Source organism: Watersipora subatra, chromosome 5 (assembly GCF_963576615.1).
Source record: "Watersipora subatra chromosome 5, tzWatSuba1.1, whole genome shotgun sequence".
Taxonomy (NCBI): domain Eukaryota; kingdom Metazoa; phylum Bryozoa; class Gymnolaemata; order Cheilostomatida; family Watersiporidae; genus Watersipora; species Watersipora subatra.
Window position 1 is genome coordinate 61912566 of NC_088712.1, and position 26020 is coordinate 61938585.

Here is a 26020-nt window from a genome sequence, read left to right on the forward strand (position 1 = left end):
AACTTGTAAGTTGTAACTTGTAAGTTGTAATTTTTCTTCTTAACAAACCTTTCAAACTCCTCGGCCAGACAATCCATGTCTCGGTGCATGCTCTCCATATGAGAGGAGCCTCTCAGAGCTTTAGAGGCAGTCTACTACTTGTAACTCGGTGGCAGGTCTTTTTAGTGTTGGCTCAATAGCAGGTCTGTCTTCCATATGCCAGCTCGAAAACAGGTCGGTTCTTCATCTGTTGACTCAGCGATAAGCCTGGCTGTCTTTACTGGCCAATGACCAATGAGCCATACTTCCAGTCGGGTCGCGGGGTCACGGCGCCCTTTGTCTCAACCTTGCGGAGGTCTGTCCGAGTTGTTAGTAGCTCAAAAAAGGCCGAACTGTCCTCTTAGCTTCAGCATGCTGGGCCGGTCGTGTGGCTTTTGTTGACCCTTGGTCCTTGACTTGGCTATTTCCTGCTATGACATGAACATCAATTAAAAAAAGATGACCATAGGACCATGACACTCTTTTCATAGAAGCCAGTCATTTCTTTGGCTTCCTAACAAATGATTATGCAACAAAGAATAGACAAATGTACGACGCAAGCTACTAGCTACATAGGGTTCTATTAAAATCTCATAAAATATTATGCAAATATGTAGGTATCTTGCTTTGGTGAAATACTTGTGGGCCAATCTCAGTCCAGCCTACCATAGCATTATAATAAACATAAGTTATCTAACAGCTATCATTATAGATAATGGATTTTTTGATTTATAATAGAAGCATGATGATACTGATTACTAGTCAGCAATACTGAATAAAGAGTCCTTCACAGTTATTGCTAAAAAACTCTGCAGGTTACAGCTCCTAGCATGTAACCAGATTAGTCAAGTTAACTGCATTAGCCATACGTATTTTCTTTCAATCTCTGAGTGCAGAGAAACTAGAATACAGACCAATAAAAATTGTTTAGAATGTTATTTTGTGGCTGAAATAGTTTTCTGAAACAGGTTCTATCAAGGATCTGTGCAATATCAAATAAATTTTATGCATTCGAATGGAATTTAAAAACACATTTATATTATTGTTAGATTCAAGAACTTTTGACCCGGTGACTAGCAAACTCATCTGGTCTAAACCAGATCTCTACAGGATATTTATCGCATTCTATATAAGTATAGGTTTTTAGAAAGTTTAACTATAAAAAACATGGAAATGGTTCTAGAACCACAAGGGTGCACTTTGACAACTTTTATTATTGGCACATAGCAGACATTAGCATGAGAAGAGACATGTCTAAGTTCAAACTTTGTCAACAGATCAGCTATAGCTGGTTAGTTGCAAGCACCTGTTGTGCTGTTCAGTTGTTTAACGGCGGCTATGTGTCTGCGACTATGACTGTCTTACCATTGTACTACCAGAAAAAGTATGGAGAAAGAACTCTCTCAGCCACTATTGGAACTGTTCAAGTAGCTTTGTGTCTTATGGGAGGTGAGCCAACCACATTTGCCAGTACGTAACGAGAGTGAACAATGTAACCTTGTTGTTTTTGTAAAATATATTCTATGCATCTTAACTAAAGTTATACAAGTTTTTAGACGAGCTACTCAAATGTTCTTTTTTGTTTCAAAAAAAATCATGGATATTTGCTCAGCAAAAATGTGCTTCTTAGAACTATTTTATCTAGGCACAATCTTTGATACAACTATGTACGCTTATTAATCAAAAAGGTTTCATAATTGACAGGAAGGGTCATAGATTTTAACATGAACTAAATAGAAAATGCTTTCTTAGTTTATAATCTACTTTATGTCGTTAAAACACTTTCAGAATTTACACTATCATCAACACACTCAAATTAATCAATTCACTAATTTTCAAGTCAATTTTAAGTGTAAAAAGTTAAACAAAAACTATCAGATTTTTTAACATTAACTGTCACAAGACTTTTTGAGAACTAAACCCACATTACATGATGGAAATTTTTAGACAGATGAACATGGATAAACTCAAAGCTTACCATAACTTTCAAAATAAGTAGTGAATGTTTAGATAAAAACTGGGTATAAGAACAGCTCAGGGAAATATTAGAAACGAGACTTATTTTTAGATATTTCAAAAAGACCAATAAACAAGTTGTCTATTTTTGAATTAAAGTACTTAAATCTATTTGCTACTCTTGTGGTTTTATCTTGAATTCATTTTATGTCTGCATATTTCCTCATACCTGCTGTAGTTTGTTTGAAATGTGCTGCTCAGTATCGTGACTGTTGCAAAATTTCTGATTGTTTTTTACTCCCTTCAGTCTGTGAAGTTTTTCCATTAAAACAGTTGCCCCTTTTTCTTAATTAATATCTTTTTTCAAATTCATATAATTCATTGTGCTCTCTTCACTGTTTCTCTTTTTTGTCTCTTTTCTTACTTTCGTGCATTGTCGGTCTTGCTCATTTGGTTGCTTGTTGCTCACTTATTTTTTATTTGCGTTCTTGTGTTAATGTCAGTTTCTAGAAATATGTGTGTAGTGTTGCTATTTATTCAGGCAGATAGCTTAGCCAGCAATCATTATTTAAAAAAATTAGGCCGGCAGACATGCAGTTGTAACAAAATAGCTAATCTTGGAGAAGAGAGTTTTTTAAGGCCTCAAGTAAATAGAGCAAGAAGGATAATCTTTTGTGACCTTGAAATTGATGCCAAGGGAAAATGAGATAAAAGGATGGCCAAGTTTTGACATAAAATTGTTAAGAAAATATATCACGTGTTAGGTGCTTAATTCATTAATTATAATAAGTAAAAAAAATTTAGATTTTTATTTCTGTATAAGAAATAAAAATAAAACTGATTGCAGCAGAAATCAAACACTGGATCAAATGTTTATAAACCCTACTTGTGACCTATATAACTTGTGACCAATAAAGGCATGAGAACATGAGACAATAATATAAGTTTTGTTATTTGCTATACAAATATAATGAAAAACAAGTAGTAAGGTGATCCATGACCAAAAATACTATAGTTTGTAAACTACTAAAAGAATTATAGTTCACTGAAAATATTGCATAATTTCAAATGTAAATACTAAATTGTAAAAGAGACTTATTTTGAAAACAAATATTACGTTTACAAGCCGTGTTTGAGCCTGCTCACTTTAAATTTGCAAAATCTTCTATTCAGAATTTCATTTGATAGTGCAAATGCAGTTTTAGCAGATTTTGAAACAAAAAAACGGCCAATAAAAGCTGAATTAAAAGCTAAAAATAAATTGTGGGTTATCAATTTTACTTTAAAACTAAAATTGCTAGCCGAGCTGCTTTAGTTGGTGTTTGAATAAGCACAAGACAGATTCTGATGCATGCATACCTCAATACAAGTTTTTAAGTTGAGTCAGAGCTATACAAAGTGGTACCACCTAAGCTAGTACTACCTATATTAGTACCGCCAATATCAGTACCAGCTATATTAGTACTACCTGTATTAGTGCCGCCTATATTAGTACCCTCTATATTAGTACTAGCTGTATTACTACCCATATATTAGTACCACCTATATTTGTACCACCTACCTATATTAGTACCGCCTATTTCAGTGCCAACTATATTAGTACTACCTATATCACTACCACCTATATTAGTAGCACCTATATTAGTACTACCTATATTAGTACCACCTATATCAGTACCACCTATATTATTAACACCTACATTAGTACCACCTATATTATTACCACCTATATTAGTAGCACCTATATTAGTACAACCTATATTAGTACCACTTGCATTAGTCTTAGTAACTCAATATATATAGTATTTTCATTGCTACTTATATAGAGTACGACGATTAGTTGTTCAGACTAACTAGGCCTTTTTAGTCTGAATGTTTCACGAACAGTTTTTTTTATCTGGTAGATTCAGTTTGCAGCTACTAGTGTTTACGATATTGTTCAAGACTTTATTTCAACTTTTACACTTTTTTCAAGAGTTTTCTTTAATTTTTACAGTTTACAGTCTTACTACAAGTGATCAGCTGACAAAGTTGGTTAATAATTTGTTTTTTGTTTGTGTCAGAAGGAAAACCTTTTAAATGACCATTAGGCTAATATATTATTTTTTATTGTAATCATAGGCAAACATACCAAATAATAATAATAATCTATTTGTTTGTGTAGGCTGACTGTACTACCTAGGGAGTTTGTCAACAATACTATAATTGCAGAAAAATAGATTTACTAATTATTAAATACTTATAAAATTTCTACAAATTTTTTCAATGGACAAGCAAACATCTTCCTTTCTAGAATGATGAAACATTCTCCTAGGGCTCACCATTGTGTAACCGCCACTCCATCTGATTATAACCAGGGCATTAGACTGTATCAACAATTTTCAAAAGTTTCTAGACAATCCTGTGGTTTATTACAAAATACTGCTTGACACATCGGCTAAATATTTGCTATGCAAAAGTTCATGGTTGTTTGTGTTTGCATGTAGCATGTGAATAAACGGAGGACAGATAAGCAACAGCTGGTAATTGGTATGCAACCGACAAATATTGTTCTTAAAGAAAATGTTATTTAAAATACTTGCACAACTTCATAGAATAAATTAGAATTCCGAGTGACAAGAAACCTAAATTTTGTTTTCAAAGAAAATATTAACCAAATTTATTTCTAAGCTTCTAAGATTGAATCAGAATGCTAAGTCAAAAAAACAATTTGTGAATAAATATGACAAAAAACTAGTTAGCGCCTGACTACAATAAGCTTATCTATCATGTTTTTCTTTGGAAGAAATTTTATGGGTCATTTGTGCTCAGAGACCACTTTCTTGTAGAGAAAAATTGACCTAGAGAATTAAACAGAAGCCTTTTGTTTACAGCTCAAAAGTTAGCTAAGCTATTGCAGAATCATAGCGGACCCCTTTTTAAATAACATCATGAGTAAAGGTGACATGAAAATTAGAGATATCTTATAGATCTTCATTTTTGATCAACAGTGTGCAGCTTATAAAAACCTGCTTTCTCCTAAAAAAATATTGCAATTTTTCATCGGCTTGATCTTGAAGAAGTCATCTTTGTGCAGGGAAGACAATGGGTGGCTTGTTTTAGAAACTCTTGGAAACCTTTTTTGGAATTTAAGTAACGCATTAGAAATAATATAAAAGATTAACATTAAAACAAACCAATAATAATGCAAAAATGTTCTAGTCTTACAAGGAGCCAACAGATATTTAATATTTTATTTTCAATGCACTTGTTAACAGCAATAAAATAAAACATAAGTTGACAACATCTTACTAGTATATATTTGGTCATCATACTGTAGCATAAAAATCTTCCTTTCTGTTGCAGTTTTTAAGGAGTTGTCTGACCTTGAAATTTCATTTTACTATTATAAGATAACTCATGCTTGTTGATTAGTTTACTATGAAAGTTGTTTCAGTATGAGTACCTAGTAGTACAAGTAATTGAAGTTTAAAATTAAGAGAATCGTGGAGACAACTCCTTTTGGTTTACTGATTATAAACTTGTGGTAACTTCTATACTGTTCTTTATTATTGATTAACAGCGCTGCCAGGAATTCCAGTTAAAAAAAGACTTGGAGAACGATGGACGCAGTGCATTGCTGGAGTGCTCACTGCAGGAGGTCTTTTTGCCACAGCCTTCACTACCAGTGCATGGCAGGGCATGTTGCTAAGCGGAGTTTGTCATGGTAATCTCTAAACCTTGTTAAATGAATACCTGTTGATGTGTCAAGGAATTATTGTAACTTGTCTTCTCTTAAATCAAGTGATAATGTTCTGTGCAGATACACTGCCACTTGATTACATAAACTCACTGAATTAAAAAAAGAAAGTAGTTGGAACATTATGAATAGATTCATAACTTTTTTAACAAGATTCTATAAATTAACTGCTATAGTTTGTGCTAGTAGTGTTCTTACATACACCAGCGATACTTACTGGGAGGTTATTTATTTTTAGGTCAAGTTCATTATGATGATAATGATACTAATGAGACTAATGATACAAACTAATTTAATAGTTGCCATATCCACTTCATGTTAACATTTCACATGTTGTTATGACTGTATGACATCATTAATAGACAGGTTATTTGACGAAGACCTGCCATTGATCAGTGCAGCAGGTATATTTGGTTCAATTGAGTGCAGACTCCTACTTTTAAACTACTGAAGTGTTTTCATAGTAAAGCGCTAAAGTTTAAATCACCCACTGCTTATATTCTACTTATCAAGTTAGTAGCAGAGAGAACCTAGGTTAAATGCACCATTGTTATTTTTCCTTTCTTTGCAGTTTTTGTTAGTCTTTTTATTCATCTAAATGTGCTAACTGTGATTATAGATAATAAGCTGAAATTGAATAACAAGAATTTTATTTACATACTACATAAGTCACACATTAAATTAAACATATAAAGCCTAATATGAATTTACCAGTTATGGCAGGTTTTCATATACTCATAATAATAGTTTGAACATTAAAACCCAATACAGAGAGATCTGATGCTTCGTATAGTAATTCCTTGGACACTCTTTTATTTAAGAGCTGATAATAACCCTGAGTGCTACCAGCTAAAAACATTAATGGCGTATTTATTAAAAACACATTTTTATCTATAAAGTGTGGTAACAATACCATAATGATTTTTCCCTAAACTACCTGACTGATACTTACAGTTACTGTCATGTTGCTGATGTTGTTACATTTTATTAGGTAAATGTGATGAAATATGTCTGAAAATTAAAGATAATTCAAAATTACAGTTCTGATCACGCAGAGGGGGCTATAAATAAACCGGTTTATCACTGTTCAGTACTTGTCATAACTTATAGCTTGGCAAAACACTTTTCTAGCTAATGGCTTAACATCAACACATTTATGAAAAATTTAATAATATCGGTGATCAATCAGGTGCACATGGGCACACTGAGCAATAATGAAGTGCCAAAATATTCACATGAGCTAATAACATTGGTATATTAAAGGTTTTTTCAGAACAGAAGGAAGTTTTACATAGCAGTACAGTGGCTTAAATAGTACAACTACCTCATGAACACCTTATTTTAAACAGGTGCTGGTGCATCTCTGAATATTATTGCCACTTACTCTATGGTTAGCGTCTACTTTCCAACATCTCAACTGCCACTCGCTATAGCCATGATGGCCAGTCACAACATCGCAGAATCTATTTGGGCACCAATCATAGGTTTGCCTTTACTTTCTTATATGATCTGAGTTCTTTGTAGATAAGTGAAATACCTAAACAGTTGCCTTGCAGTAATTACTAATTGCCAAACATGATTTTCTACTATAAAAGCTAAAGGTTTTCAAACAAGGCTACACATTTATCTGTCTTCTATTAAATGTATATCAATTATTTTTGACAAACTACTACGGCTTCTCAGCCTAAATGATAAAAACTTGCTTTAACATTTTGTCTCTTCTTCTGTCTTTAATCTTAATTTTATTATGTGCAAATAAACAACAGCAAAGATGATTTAACTTACCAACTATTATAGCTGATAAACTCAGTTATTAAGGTAAAAATGTTTATAAAAACTAAAGTGGGTAAACACTAATAGTTAAAAGATTATTGAAAATAATAAGGTACTTCATGCTTCCTCTGTCATTCATAAGCTCTTGCTTTTATCAAATTTCTGTGTAACAGTTTAAACAAGCAAACTTAACCGATCTACATCAAATCAGCTAGTTTACAAGATGTGCAGTGTTTTTAATACTTTAACAATGCATAATATGTAAGATTTTTCAAAAGAATAAAAATACACTACACAAATTACTTGGTTTTATAATGAGGCCATCAGTAAACTGCTTCGAAAACTACCACATTTATTTGAAGTGTCAAATACTTAATAGCTCCTTTTATATATTGTAGTGTTGGCACATCAAAGCTGCACCTGTTAACCACCCTTATGAATAATTTTTGTAGGAATGTCAGGAGACTAGCCAAAACTCTTGTTTACTGTTACAAGAGTGTTCAGATGGCCATCAGTGGATATCACTATTTCTTAAGCCAGTGTGCTGTGCATAATTTGGTCACTTATGTAAAATTGATGTTTATTTAATTAGCCTAAAAATTCTCCCATTTCCAATGTAGTACTCATCCAATTAGCTTAAAATGCTAACATTGATGCATTCTTACCGGATTAATGTTTTTGGAAAAAAACAACTTTGCAGTGCAATTTTACGCATACCTACTCTTGCCACAAGTTTTTTATACTCTGCTGTCTTTAACATAATAAAACTTTCATTTTTCCTATTACCAAATAGTGTGTATGATTTCATTACTAGAAAACTTTATATCTGCTTAGTGTAACCTGAAAAGTATTAATAATGAACCTATTTATATTACTAGGATAGATAATTCTGCAACAGACTGAATTAAGGTAAAACAAATTAACAAATTAAAAAAGATTTTCCTTCTGATAAATAGAAATAAGAAATTGTTTTGAATTTTTATTAAGTTACGCATTAAAATAAGCATATTAAAGCAATTAAGATTAATATTCGATATTTTTAGCCAGCTCTGAGAAAAGTAAAGTGTTTAAATCTCTTAAAATTCTGAAGAGAAGTTGATAAACTGTTTTTATTAGAACCATAGAACTATTGTCTTCTTGATATAAACAAATAAGTTAGCTTATACAATTTTAATCTTAACATTAATAAAAAAGCTGAACAAGCTCTAATTTTTAAGTAACTGTTGTATAACCATACAAAAGCTGATTTCTACAGTAATAATAAAGATATTAAAAATAATCTACCCACTAATAATACCTACCTTGATATCACTACTATTTTCGCCAATTTTTCACTGCTTAAAACACCAGTTGATAATATATTTTTATTTACTCGCTGACACACTCCCTGAAAACAGCTTGCTGGTTTTATAACGCCTCCAACCACTCAACCAAATACGCTTAGCTTTGGAGAGTTTGTGTTTTCTCAGTGTTTTAATGCTTACTTACTATACTAATCATTGTAGTTGCTTCTCTTATGCAAAAGAGCTGCTTCAAATTTATTTAACATCTGACAACTCTTCTAAGTAATTATTTACATACAGTAGAGCATGAAATCTAACTTATGTCAGTATTATACATGAGTTGGGTCCATATCGTATAGTACAGGTTCATAAGTTGTGTACAGCAACACAACAAATAACAGATTAAGCATTTGACCACAATAATCAGTTTTTTAGCCTACAAATGTCCTACAAGGGATGACCTGCTGATGATGATCATGCCTATTTTATTTTAACATACTGATACAACATTGTAATTCTTTGCAATCTAGATAGAAGTTGTTTATTGCTAATGAGCTTGTGTTTTGAAGGCCATTAGCAGACATAAAGAGGGTTTTATGATTTAAACATCCGTTAGTTCTAGTTTATGGAAAAATTTAATTTAATTTCAAAATTCACAGAAGCGTAAATTTCCTTTAACTAAATCTTTAGCTACGCACACAAGTTGTGAGGTAAATGCAAAGCAATTCGTAAAGCTCTACTGTACGTAAATTGTCTAGCGTGACTACCTGCAATGCTATTTAAACCATAAGTAGGTGCTAAAAGCATTTCTTTTGGTTGCTTGACTTTACTGCTATCTAGCTTAGCCAACTGCAGAGCTATTACAGCTATTACCTTGTGCTATGAACATGCTTTTGGTTGACAGTAAAGCTCCTTAAACAGTAACATGCTTTTGGTTGCTCTGATTTGCATTGAGAGAGCTTCAGTTATATTTAGGTCTATGAATTATTAAGTGTTGCACTGCTTCAACCTGTAATTGAGAACACGGAAAGTGGCAGTGTGTGCCGTGTGAGTTTATGTATTACTTTTGATGTCACACATTTAAATTTTTTGCATGAGTTTGATAGCTGAGCTTCCCATTATCTAATATGATACTACCAAGAACTGTTCAATGGAAACACTCCCCTTGCTCCTAGTATATTAACTTAATAAGGGGGCTTGAGCTAGCTGATTGGAAAATACAGGCTAAATAATCAGGTCTCTAAAAAAACCCTCAAATAAATAATTTGGAGTTGTCAAACCTTTTAATGAGTTGCCTAGCGTATTCCTCTTTAAACTACTTCCCCAACACTGGTGTGTAGATACTAACAGTATCAGCTACTGATTACACATAGAGTTTTTTCCTTTTAAGGCTCACTTTGTTTCTATGGCTCAATGTGTTTCTTCTCCTTTTTTCTTTTCTTAATTTCTATTTATTATTGAAAAATTCCTGGACTTTAGTTTGACTTTTTCTAAAGTTATATTAAAACTAAACATCTATCTATGACTTAATCAAAGTGTACTACATTAACATTGTAAGGTTACAAGCCCTCGACTAATGAAAGCACACTACTTTTTGTTTTTTTGAGCAGAGTATGATCCACTCATGCTATTTTTATCAGAAGTACCATTTGCTATTTTTACAGGATATTTTTCTCATTAAATCAGCCTGAAGAATTAGTGAGATAACTAAGTTATGAAAAATAAACAAGGATTGCCTTTTGTAAACATTCCGTTTTACATGTAGATGTTTTACCTGAAAACCTTCCGCTGAGTAACAATTTCTATCCCTGTTGAAGTTGATTAAAATTATTAACTATAATAAGGACTAGCATCTATTAACCATAGTTAAAAAGTTAATGACAGTTTAAAACCATTCATTTTTGTTGACACTTTATCTATCAAAAAAATTGGCATTTTCCGCTAGCATATTTGTGGCCCATAATAGCTTTAATCTGCCAATTTTTTTATTTTTGTTAACTCTTTAATCTGACCATTTTTAATCTGTTATTTTTTTAATCTGTTGAAGATTATTTAGCAATGAAGTTGGAATTTCGAGGCATGTTCTTAGCTCTTGGGGCTCTGAATCTAATAAATCTGGTGGCAGCTGTCATTTACACACCGAAGTATGCAAACTCTACAGATGTCAATGAGTACTCGACAGCAAAACCTAAGAAATTGCTCAAGTTGACAGGTAAAAAGGATTAAAAGTTATGCATTTGTAGAAGGTAGTCACTAAAACTTGAAGCTTGAAACAAATTTGGAATTTCCATGAATACTTCTTGAGTATTATAAAAACAGTGCCAATTGTTGATTGATTTATTTGTCAATAAACAATTAAAAAGTAATATGTTGTGCCTATCAACATAAACTGAATTATTTTCAGATTTTAATTTACCGTTTGTCTCAAACTGAAGTTTAAGTATGACTAAAACAGGTTCAGCAGAACTAAACTATGGTTTTCAATAAACTAGTTAAAGGCGTGTTGCTTTTCAAATCAACAGATAAGTCAAAATTTTAATCATATACGCGTAGTAAGTACGAAATATACCCAAATTTTGTGTACAACTGTTTAGGTGGCAATAAAATTTTTACAGACAAGAAGTCTGGTATTTACCATCTACCAAGAGTTGAAGATTCTAAATTCAAACAGAATGATGAAAGGACAGAGTCTTATCAACAGACTTGTAATGCAGTCTCTGACTCTACTGAATATGATATAATTGAAAGGTGAGCTTAACGGTAAACTGTAGATTTACTTAAGAATTATCTCAAGGGTCTAAAGTGACTCTGTTTATAAAGTATTAATAAAAGAATCATAAATAAATCCATTTGGTAAAATATTGCAATAGTGCTTAACAATAGTGATTTAGTATTTAGCATCTCACCATTAAAAAATTACAAAGGTTTCTCACAAAAAGTGAAGGACTCAAAAATATGTTAAAAATTAATTCTGTTTATTATTTTATGAAAAATATGGTAAAAATCAATGAGTTGTTTTATGCATTGAAAAAAATAAATGAAAATATGCAACTCCCTAATTTAAAGAAACACAATCGACTGAAAATTTTGCTTGGAAAACCAGAGGATATCTACATCTCATAGTGAGCTATCATTAACTAAACATGTTATAACATGTTATGACGTAACTTATAACTGTTGCAAAACTTAATAGTTACGAAGTGTTTATTTTTGGTAGAAAACTGTGAACTCTTTTACCTAACCAAACAGCATATAGCTATTATACAGCTATTATGTAGCTATTATAGCTACATATAACTCGACCTTATCTCACAAACTTTATTTTAGATTTTATGCTAACAGTTGTAAAAATGTTGCTGTAAACACAGTTTAGAACTATCATGAACAAAAACCTAATGAAAAGACCCACACCTAATCAAACTTAAAAATGCATAATGAGTAATAGAATTCAAGGAAACATATACATGTTAAGTTTTTCTACATACAAACGCCTAATGCTTGAGATGCGAGTCATCTGCATAAAGCTTTGTTTGATGTCAGCATGCCAAAGTTTCACCGTAGAATGTTTTTATGGTTTTGGTTACTGCTATTGTTAATTCTTACAATTTACAGTTATATTTGCATGTTATCATATATAGTACTATGATGAGAGAACATTTAAAACACACAACCTCAACATAAGTTTACAAAGTTGCTCAAAAAGATAAGACATACAGCGTAAAGGAAAATAGTTTTTTTTAATCTCAGAATTTGAATAGAAACAACCATGCAGCGATTTGTATTTAACATAAGGGAACTGCTGTCATAGGCGCGTCCGCTGAATTACTCTAAATTTTTCTCTGTATTTTAATTAATTTTATGCATCAAAAAATCTTTTGACAAATCTCAAGCTTTGGCTCACCTACACCTACTGCAAGTCTCATATGCTTTATTACCAAGCTTCAGCTCACCTACTGCAAGTCTCATATGCAATATTACCAAGCTTCAGCTCACCTACACCTACTGCAAGTCTCATATGCACTATTACCAAGCTTCGGCTCACCTACTGCAAGTCTCATATGCACTATTACCAAGCTTCAGCTCACCTACACCTACTGCAAGTCTCATATGCACTATTACCAAGCTTCGGCTCACCTACTGCAAGGCTCATATGCAATATTACCAAGCTTCAGCTCACCTACTGCAAGTCTCATATGCAATATTACCAAGCTTCAGCTCACCTACACCTACTGCAAGTCTCATATGCACTATTACCAAGCTTCGGCTCACCTACTGCAAGTCTCATATGCACTATTACCAAGCTTCAGCTCACCTACACCTACTGCAAGTCTCATATGCACTATTACCAAGCTTCAGCTCACCTACTGCAAGTCTCATATGCAATATTACCAAGCTTCAGCTCACCTACTGCAAGTCTCATATGCAATATTACCAAGCTTCAGCTCACCTACACCTACTGCAAGTCTCATATGCAATATTACCAAGCTTCAGCTCACCTACTGCAAGTCTCATATGCAATATTACCAAGCTTCAGCTCACCTACACCTACTGCAAGTCTCATATGCACTATTACCAAGCTTCGGCTCACCTACTGCAAGTCTCATATGCACTATTACCAAGCTTCAGCTCACCTACACCTACTGCAAGTCTCATATGCACTATTACCAAGCTTCAGCTCACCTACTGCAAGTCTCATATGCAATATTACCAAGCTTCAGCTCACCTACTGCAAGTCTCATATGCACTATTACCAAGCTTCAGCTCACCTACTGCAAGTCTCATATGCACTATTACCAAGCTTCAGCTCACCTACACCTACTGCAAGTCTCATATGCAATATTACCAAGCTTCAGCTCACCTACTGCAAGTCTCATATGCACTATTACCAAGCTTCAGCTCACCTACACCTACTGCAAGTCTCATATGCAATATTACCAAACTTCAGCTCACCTACACCTACTGCAAGTCTCATATGCACTATTACCAAGCTTCAGCTCACCTACTGCAAGTCTCATATGCAATATTACCAAGCTTCAGCTCACCTACACCTACTGCAAGTCTCATATGCAATATTACCAAGCTTCAGCTCACCTACTGCAAGTCTCATATGCACTATTACCAAGCTTCGGCTCACCTGCACCTACTGCAAGTCTCATATGCAATATTACCAAACTTCAGCTCACCTACACCTACTGCAAGTCTCATATGCACTATTACCAAGCTTCAGCTCACCTACTGCAAGTCTCATATGCACTATTACCAAGCTTCGGCTCACCTGCACCTACTGCAAGTCTCATATGCAATATTACCAAACTTCAGCTCACCTACACCTACTGCAAGTCTCATATGCAATATTACCAAGCTTCAGCTCACCTACTGCAAGTCTCATATGCACTATTACCAAGCTTCAGCTCACCTACACCTACTGCAAGTCTCATATGCACTATTACCAAGCTTCAGCTCACCTACTGCAAGTCTCATATGCAATATTACCAAGCTTCAGCTCACCTACACCTACTACAAGTCTCATATGCAATATTACCAAACTTCAGCTCACCTACACCTACTGCAAGTCTCATATGCACTATTACCAAGCTTTGGCTCACCTACACCTACTGCAAGTCTCATATGCACTATTACCAAGCTTCAGCTCACCTACACCTACTGCAAGTCTCATATGCACTATTACCAAGCTTCAGCTCACCTACACCTACTGCAAGTCTCATATGCACTATTACCAAGCTTCAGCTCACCTACACCTACTGCAAGTCTCATATGCACTATTACCAAGCTTCAGCTCACCTACACCTACTGCAAGTCTCATATGCAATATTACCAAGCTTCAGCTCACCTACACCTACTGCAAGTCTCATATGCACTATTACCAAGCTTCAGCTCACCTACACCTACTGCAAGTCTCATATGCACTATTACCAAGCTTCAGCTCACCTACACCTACTGCAAGTCTCATATGCACTATTACCAAGCTTCAGCTCACCTACACCTACTGCAAGTCTCATATGCACTATTACCAAGCTTCAGCTCACCTACACCTACTGCAAGTCTCATATGCACTATTACCAAGCTTCGGCTCACCTACATCTACTGCAAGTCTCATATGCACTATTACCAAGCTTCGGCTCACCTACATCTACTGCAAGTCTCATATGCAATATTACCAAGCTTCAGCTCACCTACACCTACTGCAAGTCTCATATGCACTATTACCAAGCTTCAGCTCACCTACTGCAAGTCTCATATGCAATATTACCAAGCTTCAGCTCACCTACACCTACTGCAAGTCTCATATGCACTATTACCAAGCTTCAGCTCACCTACACCTACTGCAAGTCTCATATGCAATATTACCAAGCTTCAGCTCACCTACACCTACTGCAAGTCTCATATGCAATATTACCAAGCTTCAGCTCACCTACACCTACTGCAAGTCTCATATGCACTATTACCAAGCTTCAGCTCACCTACACCTACTGCAAGTCTCATATGCAATATTACCAAGCTTCAGCTCACCTACACCTACTACAAGTCTCATATGCAATATTACCAAGCTTCAGCTCACCTACTGCAAGTCTCATATGCACTATTACCAAGCTTCAGCTCACCTACACCTACTGCAAGTCTCATATGCAATATTACCAAACTTCAGCTCACCTACTGCAAGTCTCATATGCAATATTACCAAGCTTCGGCTCACCTACAGCAAGTCTCATATGCACTATTACCAAGCTTCAGCTCACCTACACCTACTGCAAGTCTCATATGCACTATTACCAAGCTTCAGCTCACCTACACCTACTGCAAGTCTCATATGCACTATTACCAAGCTTCAGCTCACCTACACCTACTGCAAGTCTCATATGCACTATTACCAAGCTTCAGCTCACCTACACCTACTGCAAGTCTCATATGCACTATTACCAAGCTTTGGCTCACCTACACCTACTGCAAGTCTCATATGCAATATTACCAAGCTTCAGCTCACCTACACCTACTGCAAGTCTCATATGCAATATTACCAAGCTTCAGCTCACCTACACCTACTGCAAGTCTCATATGCACTATTACCAAGCTTCAGCTCACCTACACCTACTGCAAGTCTCATATGCACTATTACCAAGCTTTATCTCACCTACACCTACTGCAAGTCTCATATGCAATATTACCAAACTCCAGCTCACCTACACCTACTGCAAGTCTCATATGCACTATTACCAAACTCCAGCTCACCTACACCTACTGCAAGTCTCATATGCAATATTACCAAGCTTCAGCTCACCTACTGCAAGTCTCATATGCAATATTACCAAGCTTCAGCTCACCTACTGCAAGTCTCATATGCAATATTACCAAGCTTCAGCTCACCTACACCTACTGCAAGTCTCATATGCAATATTACCAAGCTTCGGCTCACCTACTGCAAGTCTCATATGCAATATTACCAAGCTTCAGCTCACCTACACCTACTGCAAGTCTCATATGCAATATTACCAAACTCCAGCTCACCTACACCTACTGCAAGTCTCATATGCACTATTACCAAACTCCAGCTCACCTACACCTACTGCAAGTCTCATATGCAATATTACCAAGCTTCAGCTCACCTACTGCAAGTCTCATATGCAATATTACCAAGCTTCAGCTCACCTACTGCAAGTCTCATATGCAATATTACCAAGCTTCAGCTCACCTACTGCAAGTCTCATATGCAATATTACCAAGCTTCAGCTCACCTACACCTGCTGCAAGTCTCATATGCAATATTACCAAGCTTCGGCTCACCTACACCTACTGCAAGTCTCATATGCAATATTACCAAGCTTCGGCTCACCTACACCTACTGCAAGTCTCATATGCAATATTACCAAGCTTCGGCTCACCTACACCTACTGCAAGTCTCATATGCAATATTACCAAGCTTCAGCTCACCTACAGCAAGTCTCATATGCAATATTACCAAGCTTCAGCTCACCTACAGCTACTGCAAGTCTCATATGCACTATTACCAAGCTTCAGCTCACCTACTGCAAGTCTCATATGCAATATTACCAAGCTTCAGCTCACCTACACCTACTGCAAGTCTCATATGCAATATTACCAAGCTTCAGCTCACCTACACCTACTGCAAGTCTCATATGCAATATTACCAAGCTTCAGCTCACCTACACCTACTGCAAGTCTCATATGCAATATTACCAAGCTTCGGCTCACCTACACCTACTGCAAGTCTCATATGCAATATTACCAAGCTTCAGCTCACCTACTGCAAGTCTCATATGCACTATTACCAAGCTTCAGCTCACCTACTGCAAGTCTCATATGCAATATTACCAAGCTTCAGCTCACCTACTGCAAGTCTCATATGCAATATTACCAAGCTTCAGCTCACCTACACCTACTGCAAGTCTCATATGCACTATTACCAAGCTTCAGCTCACCTACACCTACTGCAAGTCTCATATGCACTATTACCAAGCTTCGGCTCACCTACACCTACTGCAAGTCTCATATGCAATATTACCAAGCTTCAGCTCACCTACACCTACTGCAAGTCTCATATGCAATATTACCAAGCTTCAGCTCACCTACTGCAAGTCTCATATGCAATATTACCAAGCTTCAGCTCACCTACACCTACTGCAAGTCTCATATGCACTATTACCAAGCTTTGGCTCACCTACACCTACTGCAAGTCTCATATGCAATATTACCAAGCTTCGGCTCACCTACACCTACAGCAAGTCTCATATGCAATATTACCAAGCTTCAGCTCACCTACTGCAAGTCTCATATGCAATATTACCAAACTTTTTGCAATTTTAGATGTAGAAGCAGTGAAATGAATAAAACCAACCAACCAGAAGTTTTATTGGTCATCGATTCTAATGCAAGGAAAAGCAATATGGAGGTAAGCAAAACACTCAGAAAAACTAAGACAATCTAAAGTTTAGCAAAAATACTTACAGCGCATGCCCGGGTTAGGACGCCTCTGTTGTACATTTCTTTTTGCCTTACGATGTGGTACACAAAGTTTTTTGTCCCTTGGTTATAGCACTTTTTTTTTCATACAACATCAACAAAAATGTCTCTCAAAGTTTATATTGGACAGTTGGTGTGGTAATTTGCTGCAATAATAAAAATGCCAATGTTGTTACCAAAATTGCTTCACAAATCTCTGAAATAGATACAATCCTTATTCTCTCTATCCCTCTTTTTCTTCCTCATCTCCCTCTCTCCCTCTCTCCCTCTCTCTCTCTCTTTCTCTCTTTCTCTCTCTCTCTCTCCCTTTCTTCTTGTCTCCCTATCTCCCTCTCTTTCTCACTCCTATCTCTTCTTCTCCTTTCCTCTCTCCCTATCCCTGCTCTCCCTATCTCTCTTTTTTTCCCTATCTCTCTCACTCTCTCCTTTTCTTGATCTTTCTCTCTTGTTCTCCCTCTTTCCCTCACTCTCTTTCTTTTTCTCTTATCTTTCTCTTCTTCTCTTTCTCCTTTTTTTCTCCCTCTCTCCATCTCTCTATCTTTTTCACTGCCTATCTCTCTCTCCCCCTTTCCTTCTTTTCCCATCTTTTTTTCTCCTTCTCTCTCTTTTGCGTTTTCCCTCCCTCCCTTCTTCTCTCATTACCTCTTTATCTCAGCTCAGCATCCTCCATGTTTTGTAAATGGTTGATAGTGCATGAGTAAAACAAAAATTACTGAAAAAATAGCAAAAGGGAAAATTTATTGTGCATTCTATCAATTGATATAATATTTCCTATAAATTAAAATTACCACATGCAGTAGTTGTAAATTAATTTATATATTTTGTGCTATATTACTGGCTACTAAATTTTAATATGCTCAGTAAGTGTATAAAATTTTAATGTTTTTTATCAGGCAGTGTTTGCATTAGATAATTACTAGAGTTTTTCATACTTCTCCATACAAAATTTTAGCCTAATGATGCAAACACTAGAACGTATTAATGTCATATTGTGAGGTTCACTGTACATCTATTATTTGAGTTTTTAGAAAATGCCATGCAAACTAGCTGAATCCTTTAAACTTAGGGGTAATTGTTTTACTTTTATCAATTGCTGATTTTCTTGTTAGGCTGAACGTTTGGAAATTGGAGATGTAAAGTTCAATGATTTTACGTACGATGATAACTCTGTATCTAAAATGACTGCAAAAGAAGACGATTCCATTTGTCGTATTCTCCGGATCAAGAATGTACGTGAGAACCTTTGTAATACTTCTTAATACTCTTACTACAAAATAAAGCTAGTAGAACATATTTGAGTAAACATGACGAGGTGAAAGATTCTTCAGTCTGTAAAACATATTAATAAAGACAGATTAAAATTGAGAACACTATCTATGGTATATTTAACTAAACAAGCAAACATCAACTTGAATAATAGCTAACTTTTTACTAACCTAAGTTGTCACACAATGATTTTTATAGTAATCTTTACACCCCTCTATTAAAGTATCTGTAAAATATAACATGTGTAAATTCAAACTAAAAAATAAATCCTTTTCATCATTTAATAAACTACAAAATATTTGATAAAAAGCCTTCACCAGATGCAACAGTAAACTTTTAACAGAAAAGTATGCATTGCCAATCTGTTGCAGGTGCTCGTTTACATGCTGGTTGCTGTTCTGGCTACAGGAGGGATTTGTTCATTCTACTCAATACTTGGTGACTACTCTTATCATATCCTAGGATACACCATCAACCAGTTTAGCAATGGTGAGACCTTTCAGATCTATACATTTGTCTTCTTATATGATAAAGCCTAATCTGGCAACTGCAAGTTTAGTACAATAACGATTAGTGTATTTCATAAATTACTTTTAACCTGAGAGGTACTTTCTTATGACCAAACATTGTCAACGGTTTTTTTACATCAAATGACTTGCTCATATGATTTTAGTAAATTAAAAGAAACATTCATGCATGAAACTTTCATGCAAGAACTTAATTGATTTGCACCAAAAAGCAAACTGGCTCTTAAAAGATGGCATATACATACCAGCTTTTGATAAATTATCTCAGTTTAATGCTGAATTTTTAAAAACTCAGTTCATAAATAGTTAGGAGTTGTTCACACCATGTCAAGCATGGTGTGAAAAGTACACAAAACTTTTCTATCTGATTTTGATTGGTGAACCTAATTGATAATTCTCTTCAAACACAGCGTCGAACTTGTCGAACCATCGAACAACCGTCGTTCTTGTGAAAGCTACAACAAGTATTTAGCTGAGTAGCGTTTACAATTGACTACTACTATTAAGTGTGATGAAACTGAGTTATGTGTATCTCTCTTGCATGAAGATGCTGTTAAATTATAAGTTTACTATTTGGTGACTGTTTTAGGCCTGGTAATTAAAGGTGTTGCCCAGCTGATGATAACTGTTGGCATGACTGTGCTGACTAAACGTTACTTGGTCAGCTCTACCACTGTTTATGGTGTGGCACTAATAGGAATGCTGTCATCTACTGGTCTTATGCTCATGCAACCGTCAACAGGTCACTCAAACTAACATTACATTGTTAGGTTTATAGCAAGTAGTAATCAAAGTCTAGAACGGATAGGACATGGTGAAGTTTCATGTGCCCTCCTACTAAATACTGCAGTTAATTAAATTTCCTACTATTGATATTGGCTAATAAAACTATTCAAGTGAGATCTTTTTAACAAACTTAATTTTAGCTTTGATTTTATTGAATTTACTATATTTTCTACATGCAGAAAACTAGTTTTTAAATCATTAGATGTAAAAATGGGTTTGAGTTCACAATTCGTTTATCTCTTTAGATAAAACTGTATGAGAGTTTTGTGAAGTATCAAAATACTTAGCAGTGGTTTATACTCTAAAAGCAGTTATTTTTACGTCTTAGCTTTTTATGATAGCAATGACTTGCATTATCAAACACTTTAAAATTGATATTGCAGCTAAAATGTGGAATCTGTGACAAAATTGAGAGTAGACAAAACACAGAAGCAGGACTGAGCAATTATCTTAAAAATATTTTATTTATTAATTTGTTTACGCACTCACTAACAGTTTCCAATTTGCATTTCGGAAGTAACCTCTGAGTCAGGTCTGTTTTGTGAAATATTAATCAAAGTATTATTCAGTTACTTGATAGAATGCTGACACCATATCAATGAAATTAACTTTTTCATCTGATCATTAGATCACAGCACTCAGCAGTTATGATTGAATGTCGTGTTTCCTTAATATCAAAAATGAAAAAATTAGCTGTGGTTATGTATTTTTTAGTTATTTATTATATTTTTAAACATTTTGGTATAAAGTTTTAATCATATTTCTAAAAAATTTTAATGCTTGATTAATTTGGACAAGTATACAGAGCACATGATTTTGAGCATTGAAATTAAAATAAATTCCAGCTTTTCATAATTGATCAAGTACATTATAATAACAAATGCAAAAGCTCAAAGATACTCAGCTAGTAAGGCTTAACTTTATGTTTTTGTGAATACAGCTTCGTAAATAAAAACTGTGTTTCCTTGCAAAAAATAGAAATTATCTTCCAAGTTTTTTTGTGTAATATGTAAGAATGCTGACCTATATAGTTCTATATTCGAAAAATGTTTTATAATTTTCTGTAATTTTCACACTTTCAAATTTGTGTTAATTTCAATATTATATAGATGTTAGCTGTTAGAAATTAAAATTAAACCCTAAAACATTTCAACCAATAATAGTAAAGCATTAGGTACCAAAGATTGTTAAAATCTCCCTGAAACAGTAAAAATTCAAGTGATTGTAGACAATACAAAACAGCTAACATATAACAACTGCCTATAAAATGTTTGGTATAAAACTTCATCTAATCTGACTGTTTAAATGCTACTTATATAAATGAGCAACCAATCTAATAAAGGTAAGAATAGAAATCACTGCCAATTAATTTGAGCAATAGCATCTAACAGCTGCCACAAGTGTGAAAATTATTTGAGTGGCTTTTTAACCCGGTAAAAATTATTTTTGTTTCTTATTAACTAAGCATATGAATGCTTATCTTGTAGAAACATTTTATGTGATCATGCTTATGTGGGGAGTTTTCAAAGGCCTTCAGTTGTCCGCTTTCTATGGAGTTTGCATTGAACTCACGTCTCCTGAACAGGCGGTCAATACCTATATGCTTGAAATCTTCTTTGATGGCATTGGCTCACTCACAATTCCATATCTTGCAAGTAAGCAGTAAAATTATTTTTAGTGAAAAAATTAGAGGGGTCTAATGCGTTTTTTGTTTAACTTTTAGGCAAAAAAAAGTAAAATTGTTGAATTTTTTTTGAAATTAATCAGATCTCTTGATTATTTAGTGGTATTTACAATGTTGTAATGTTAATTATTATTTCGGAAGTGTTGATCATTTAGAAAATATGTAATCTACTAAACTAATTGATGAGAAAATATTGCAGCGCTGATAATAAATTGTTGATTACTGCACGGGAGCACTATAACTTGACTTGAGTTAACGTATTAAAACCAGTTTGTTTTAGTCTATAAAGTCATTTAGTTTAGTTACCAACTGCATTCCTTTAGTACTAAATCATTGAAACCTTTTAAACTTGTTTCAAACAAGCGCTACAAGTTTACACCTTCAATACTTCTTCTTCAGTTTAGCTTTTATATGGTGATGATAGCAAAGATATGAAGTAAAAGCTATGCAAACCAACTTACTACTAGTTGTTATAAAGTTGAATGACTGTAACTGATTACATAAAAATACTAAATATTTATTTGATGCTTATAGACAAGTTTGCATACAATTATGGTTGTTCTTGTTTTCATTACTAATTTGAAATGGACTTTGTAGTTTATACATGAATAATGATTTTAAACTTGTTATGTAAGTTCTATTATTAGGCATTTGTATTTTGATTTCTACTGTTATAAAGCTGCTCCTTTAGCATTGTGAACCAGAAACAAGGAACAACCATGCATCATTTTGTTTATTGTAAACTAATTGTTGATGTCTTTGTTTTTCTGGTCACTCACATTTTGCTAGTGCCACATGATTTTGAGGTTGATTGCAGCCAAGTTTTTTGAGAAAGAAAAACAATTTTATTTCAGTATTAGTTGTTTAAAATGGGTGAGAGATTAACTTAAGTAAAATAATTCAAATAGCTAACAAACAATTGAAGTATTCATTCTAATATATAACTCGACAACTGTACTACTATCCTTATTCTTACAGCTATCTCGCACCAACAATAACTTTTTTATTTATAGCTTTGCAGTTCTGCAGGTTTTTCAAAAACAAAAATATCTTCATAGTTAATATATGGTTCTCTCAGTCTTCCCTGAGTCAAATTTTAGATACTCTCAGTAACAAGATAGTTAGGTATGAAATGCAATAATACTTGTCTAGTAAAGAGATTTATGTCTGCAGGTTAAGGCAACAAATTTCTTATATTTAAGTCTCTTTAAGGGCAGGTTATTTTTCACTAATTGGTATGCCGCCTATACGCCATTTGAGAATGAACAACATACTTAAAAAGTATCTAGAGTTTTTATAATCGATATAAAAAAGCTGTTTGGTACCATCTATACTTTATTATTCATCATTAAAATAAGATGAAAGAATTTTTTCAATCATGAAGGTTTGTATTCTAACAAAGATACTCTCTCATAGTTAAGGAGGCCTTACAAAAGTATCAAGAGAAAACTCATTAGTTCTTTTGAGGTTTATGGTTCTTTGTAAAAGCCATAACTGTCAGTGCTTTAAATATAGCTACTTGATTGTAAATATAATTGTGTACAATTATAGTTTCAGCTTATTGTATTTGATTTGTAAAACATATTTAAAGGAAAAGTTCTAACTAGTTTAGTCTCTCCAGATGTGTAATTACAACCAGCAACGCGCTTGAACAAGCTTGATTAATTGAGTGTATGTATTTGTGTGACTCGGGTGTTTAAAAGTATATTCATTGAACAACGTTAAGGGAAACTATTTTTGTGGGTTTAAAAAGAGCAGCTATTATGACAGTGTACTAATTACTAATAACATAGTGATACATTCACAAAATTCTGTTTCAGTTAAAGCTCAAGTAGATTTTGACCCAAATGCTGGGCTGTACGTAGCTATGACAGCACTCAGTCTGGCAATGCTATCAATGGTCTACCTCAGCTGTACCAATCAATCATCTGTGAAAATTTACACTCCGGAAGACAACACAGACAAACTTGTTCAACAGATTAGCTTTGGTGTTCCGCTACACAGTTAGAAAGTCTGCCATGGCTCATGAACAAACGATGATTATGATGACAAATTTTTATGTGTTATTGAGATCAAAAGTGCTGTTGTGTTGAATGTACTGAATAAAGAACGTGTTCTGGTTCACCGTATAATATATACTATAGTTTGGCAATGGTTATACACTATATCAAATTACACTATTATATATATACTCAAGTTTCTTACTGGTTCAACTGGTATAATGATAGTTTCTATTATTTTTATAGAATCTTGTATAGTGATTTTATGGACTCTAACATTTTTCAAAACCCACTACTAACTTTTAAAAACTATTTTTTACTGATATTTGTTATACTCGAAATAAAAACATTGTATTTAACCAGTCATTTTTTCAATGTAAATAAGAACCAAAATTGGAAATGCGGAGAATATTACAGTGTCAGTAACAATTATGAAGTGTTGCATAGTATTAGTAACCTGCATGAAGTATGGCAAAGTGTAATTAACATTATCATAACTGAGTGCACACAGCTGAGAGCACACGCAGCGACACAAGCTGTTACATGTACATATATATTTTGCCTCTGATTTTTAGTTGACCAACAAATATGCATGAAACTGCTGCAAAAATCTCTACGAACTGATATTTTTTTGCTGTATCTGCTTCTATAATTAGGAGTTGCCGCATTCTGAATGGAGTAGGGTTTGGAGTTATCACATATTGCATAAAAAGTAGGACGACTTTAGTTTCTAGCAATTCATGTTTTGCCCTTTTTTACGAGGACATGCATTTTGTCAGTTGGTGTTGAAGCAAATATATTTTTTATATTCATATTGACAATATTTAATCTGAGCAAAAATATAACCAAAAAATCAATAGAACTTTAATATTAAAAAGTCTTGTAATTCAAGTTACAATTAGTTTGAACTATTAAATTATCTTTCCATAATGCTGGCATATATATATATATATAATTGTTTCCTCACCCCGGATACCCCGTATGGGTAGTAAATTCTGCTCTAACTCGGGTCTCCTACCAGAGACCTGGGATATATATATATATATATATATATATATATATATATATATGCCAGCATTATGGAAAGATAATTTAATAGTACAAACTAATTGTATATAATATATACAATTAGTTTATATATATAGTTTGAACTATATTATAGTTCAAACTATATATATAAATATATATATATATATATATATACATATATATATATATATATAAATATATACATATATCTATAAAAAAGCTATATCTAATCTATTTATATATGTAATATATATAAATAGATTAGATATAGCTTTTTTCATTCTATCTAAATTGCAGCTTAGGAAAACTCATGGATGTCAGATAAGTTTAAAGTCATCTTACTGAACCTGGGAAGCAACTACAATTGGTAGTATAGCAAGGGAACTGTGAGTAATGCTTGAGTAATTGAGGAAGCATAGTCTAAGTAAACCTGATGAAATTAGATTGAGTAGTTAGAAGTAGTATAAAAGCTAAATGTTTCACAAATTAAAGCATTTGGCACTTTTGGGCTGTTTTCAGAAAGTGAATAAGTTAGTGAGTGAAAAGCAAACTACAAATAGATGTATGGAATAGTGACAAAAATTGTCCAAATAGAAAATGTATAGGTGTATTATTAGATGTGTTAAATGTTTTAATACATTTCTTACCATTTAATTATTTTTACGACTATCATCTAAAAAAGACAACAGTTTTGTTCAAAATAGTTAATTACGTAATAGCCATGTCAATTATTCTAATGTTATAAAGTCATTCAAAGTGAAAAATTATGGCTTGCTTAGCTTGTATATTAGGACTAATTGCACGACCAAACACGAGCGAAGCGAGAGTTTGGGAGCTTTATGATAAATGCATATGTGAACACAACTCCTGAAAAGTATCTACCAAGGGCCATACCCAAACCCTTGTAGCGAAATCCCATCAAAAACTTTAACCATTTTTCTGTAGAGTCGTTCAAGTATAAT

At 33.9% G+C, this 26020-nt stretch overlaps 1 protein-coding gene across 2 annotated transcripts; it reads left to right on the top strand.

Moving 5' to 3' along the window:
- The first annotated feature begins 1195 nt into the window (after positions 1–1195).
- LOC137396260 (uncharacterized) lies at positions 1196–24388 on the top strand. 2 transcript variants are annotated; one of them, XM_068082446.1, is made up of 11 exons: positions 1196–1488; positions 5537–5680; positions 7063–7197; positions 10817–10981; positions 11385–11517; positions 17611–17695; positions 18876–18995; positions 19404–19521; positions 20149–20301; positions 21833–22000; positions 23850–24388. In XM_068082446.1, exons 1-11 carry the CDS (start codon positions 1257–1259, stop codon positions 24035–24037), a joined length of 1641 nt encoding a protein of 546 aa, XP_067938547.1. In that variant the 5' UTR covers positions 1196–1256; the 3' UTR covers positions 24038–24388. The 2 variants fall into 2 exon arrangements, with proteins under 2 accessions (XP_067938547.1, XP_067938548.1); XM_068082447.1 differs by having other exon boundaries at positions 1196–1467.
- The last annotated feature ends 1632 nt before the right edge of the window (positions 24389–26020 follow it).

Bases quoted from the DNA above. Each gene is read 5' to 3' on its own strand.
- LOC137396260 (XM_068082446.1), top strand. From the start codon at position 1,257: ATGAGAAGAGACATGTCTAAGTTCAAACTTTGTCAACAGATCAGCTAT. The intron at 10,982-11,384 runs GTAAAAAGGATT...AAATTTTTACAG, and splicing joins GAAATTGCTCAAGTTGACAG to ACAAGAAGTCTGGTATTTAC. The intron at 11,518-17,610 runs GTGAGCTTAACG...TTGCAATTTTAG, and splicing joins GAATATGATATAATTGAAAG to ATGTAGAAGCAGTGAAATGA.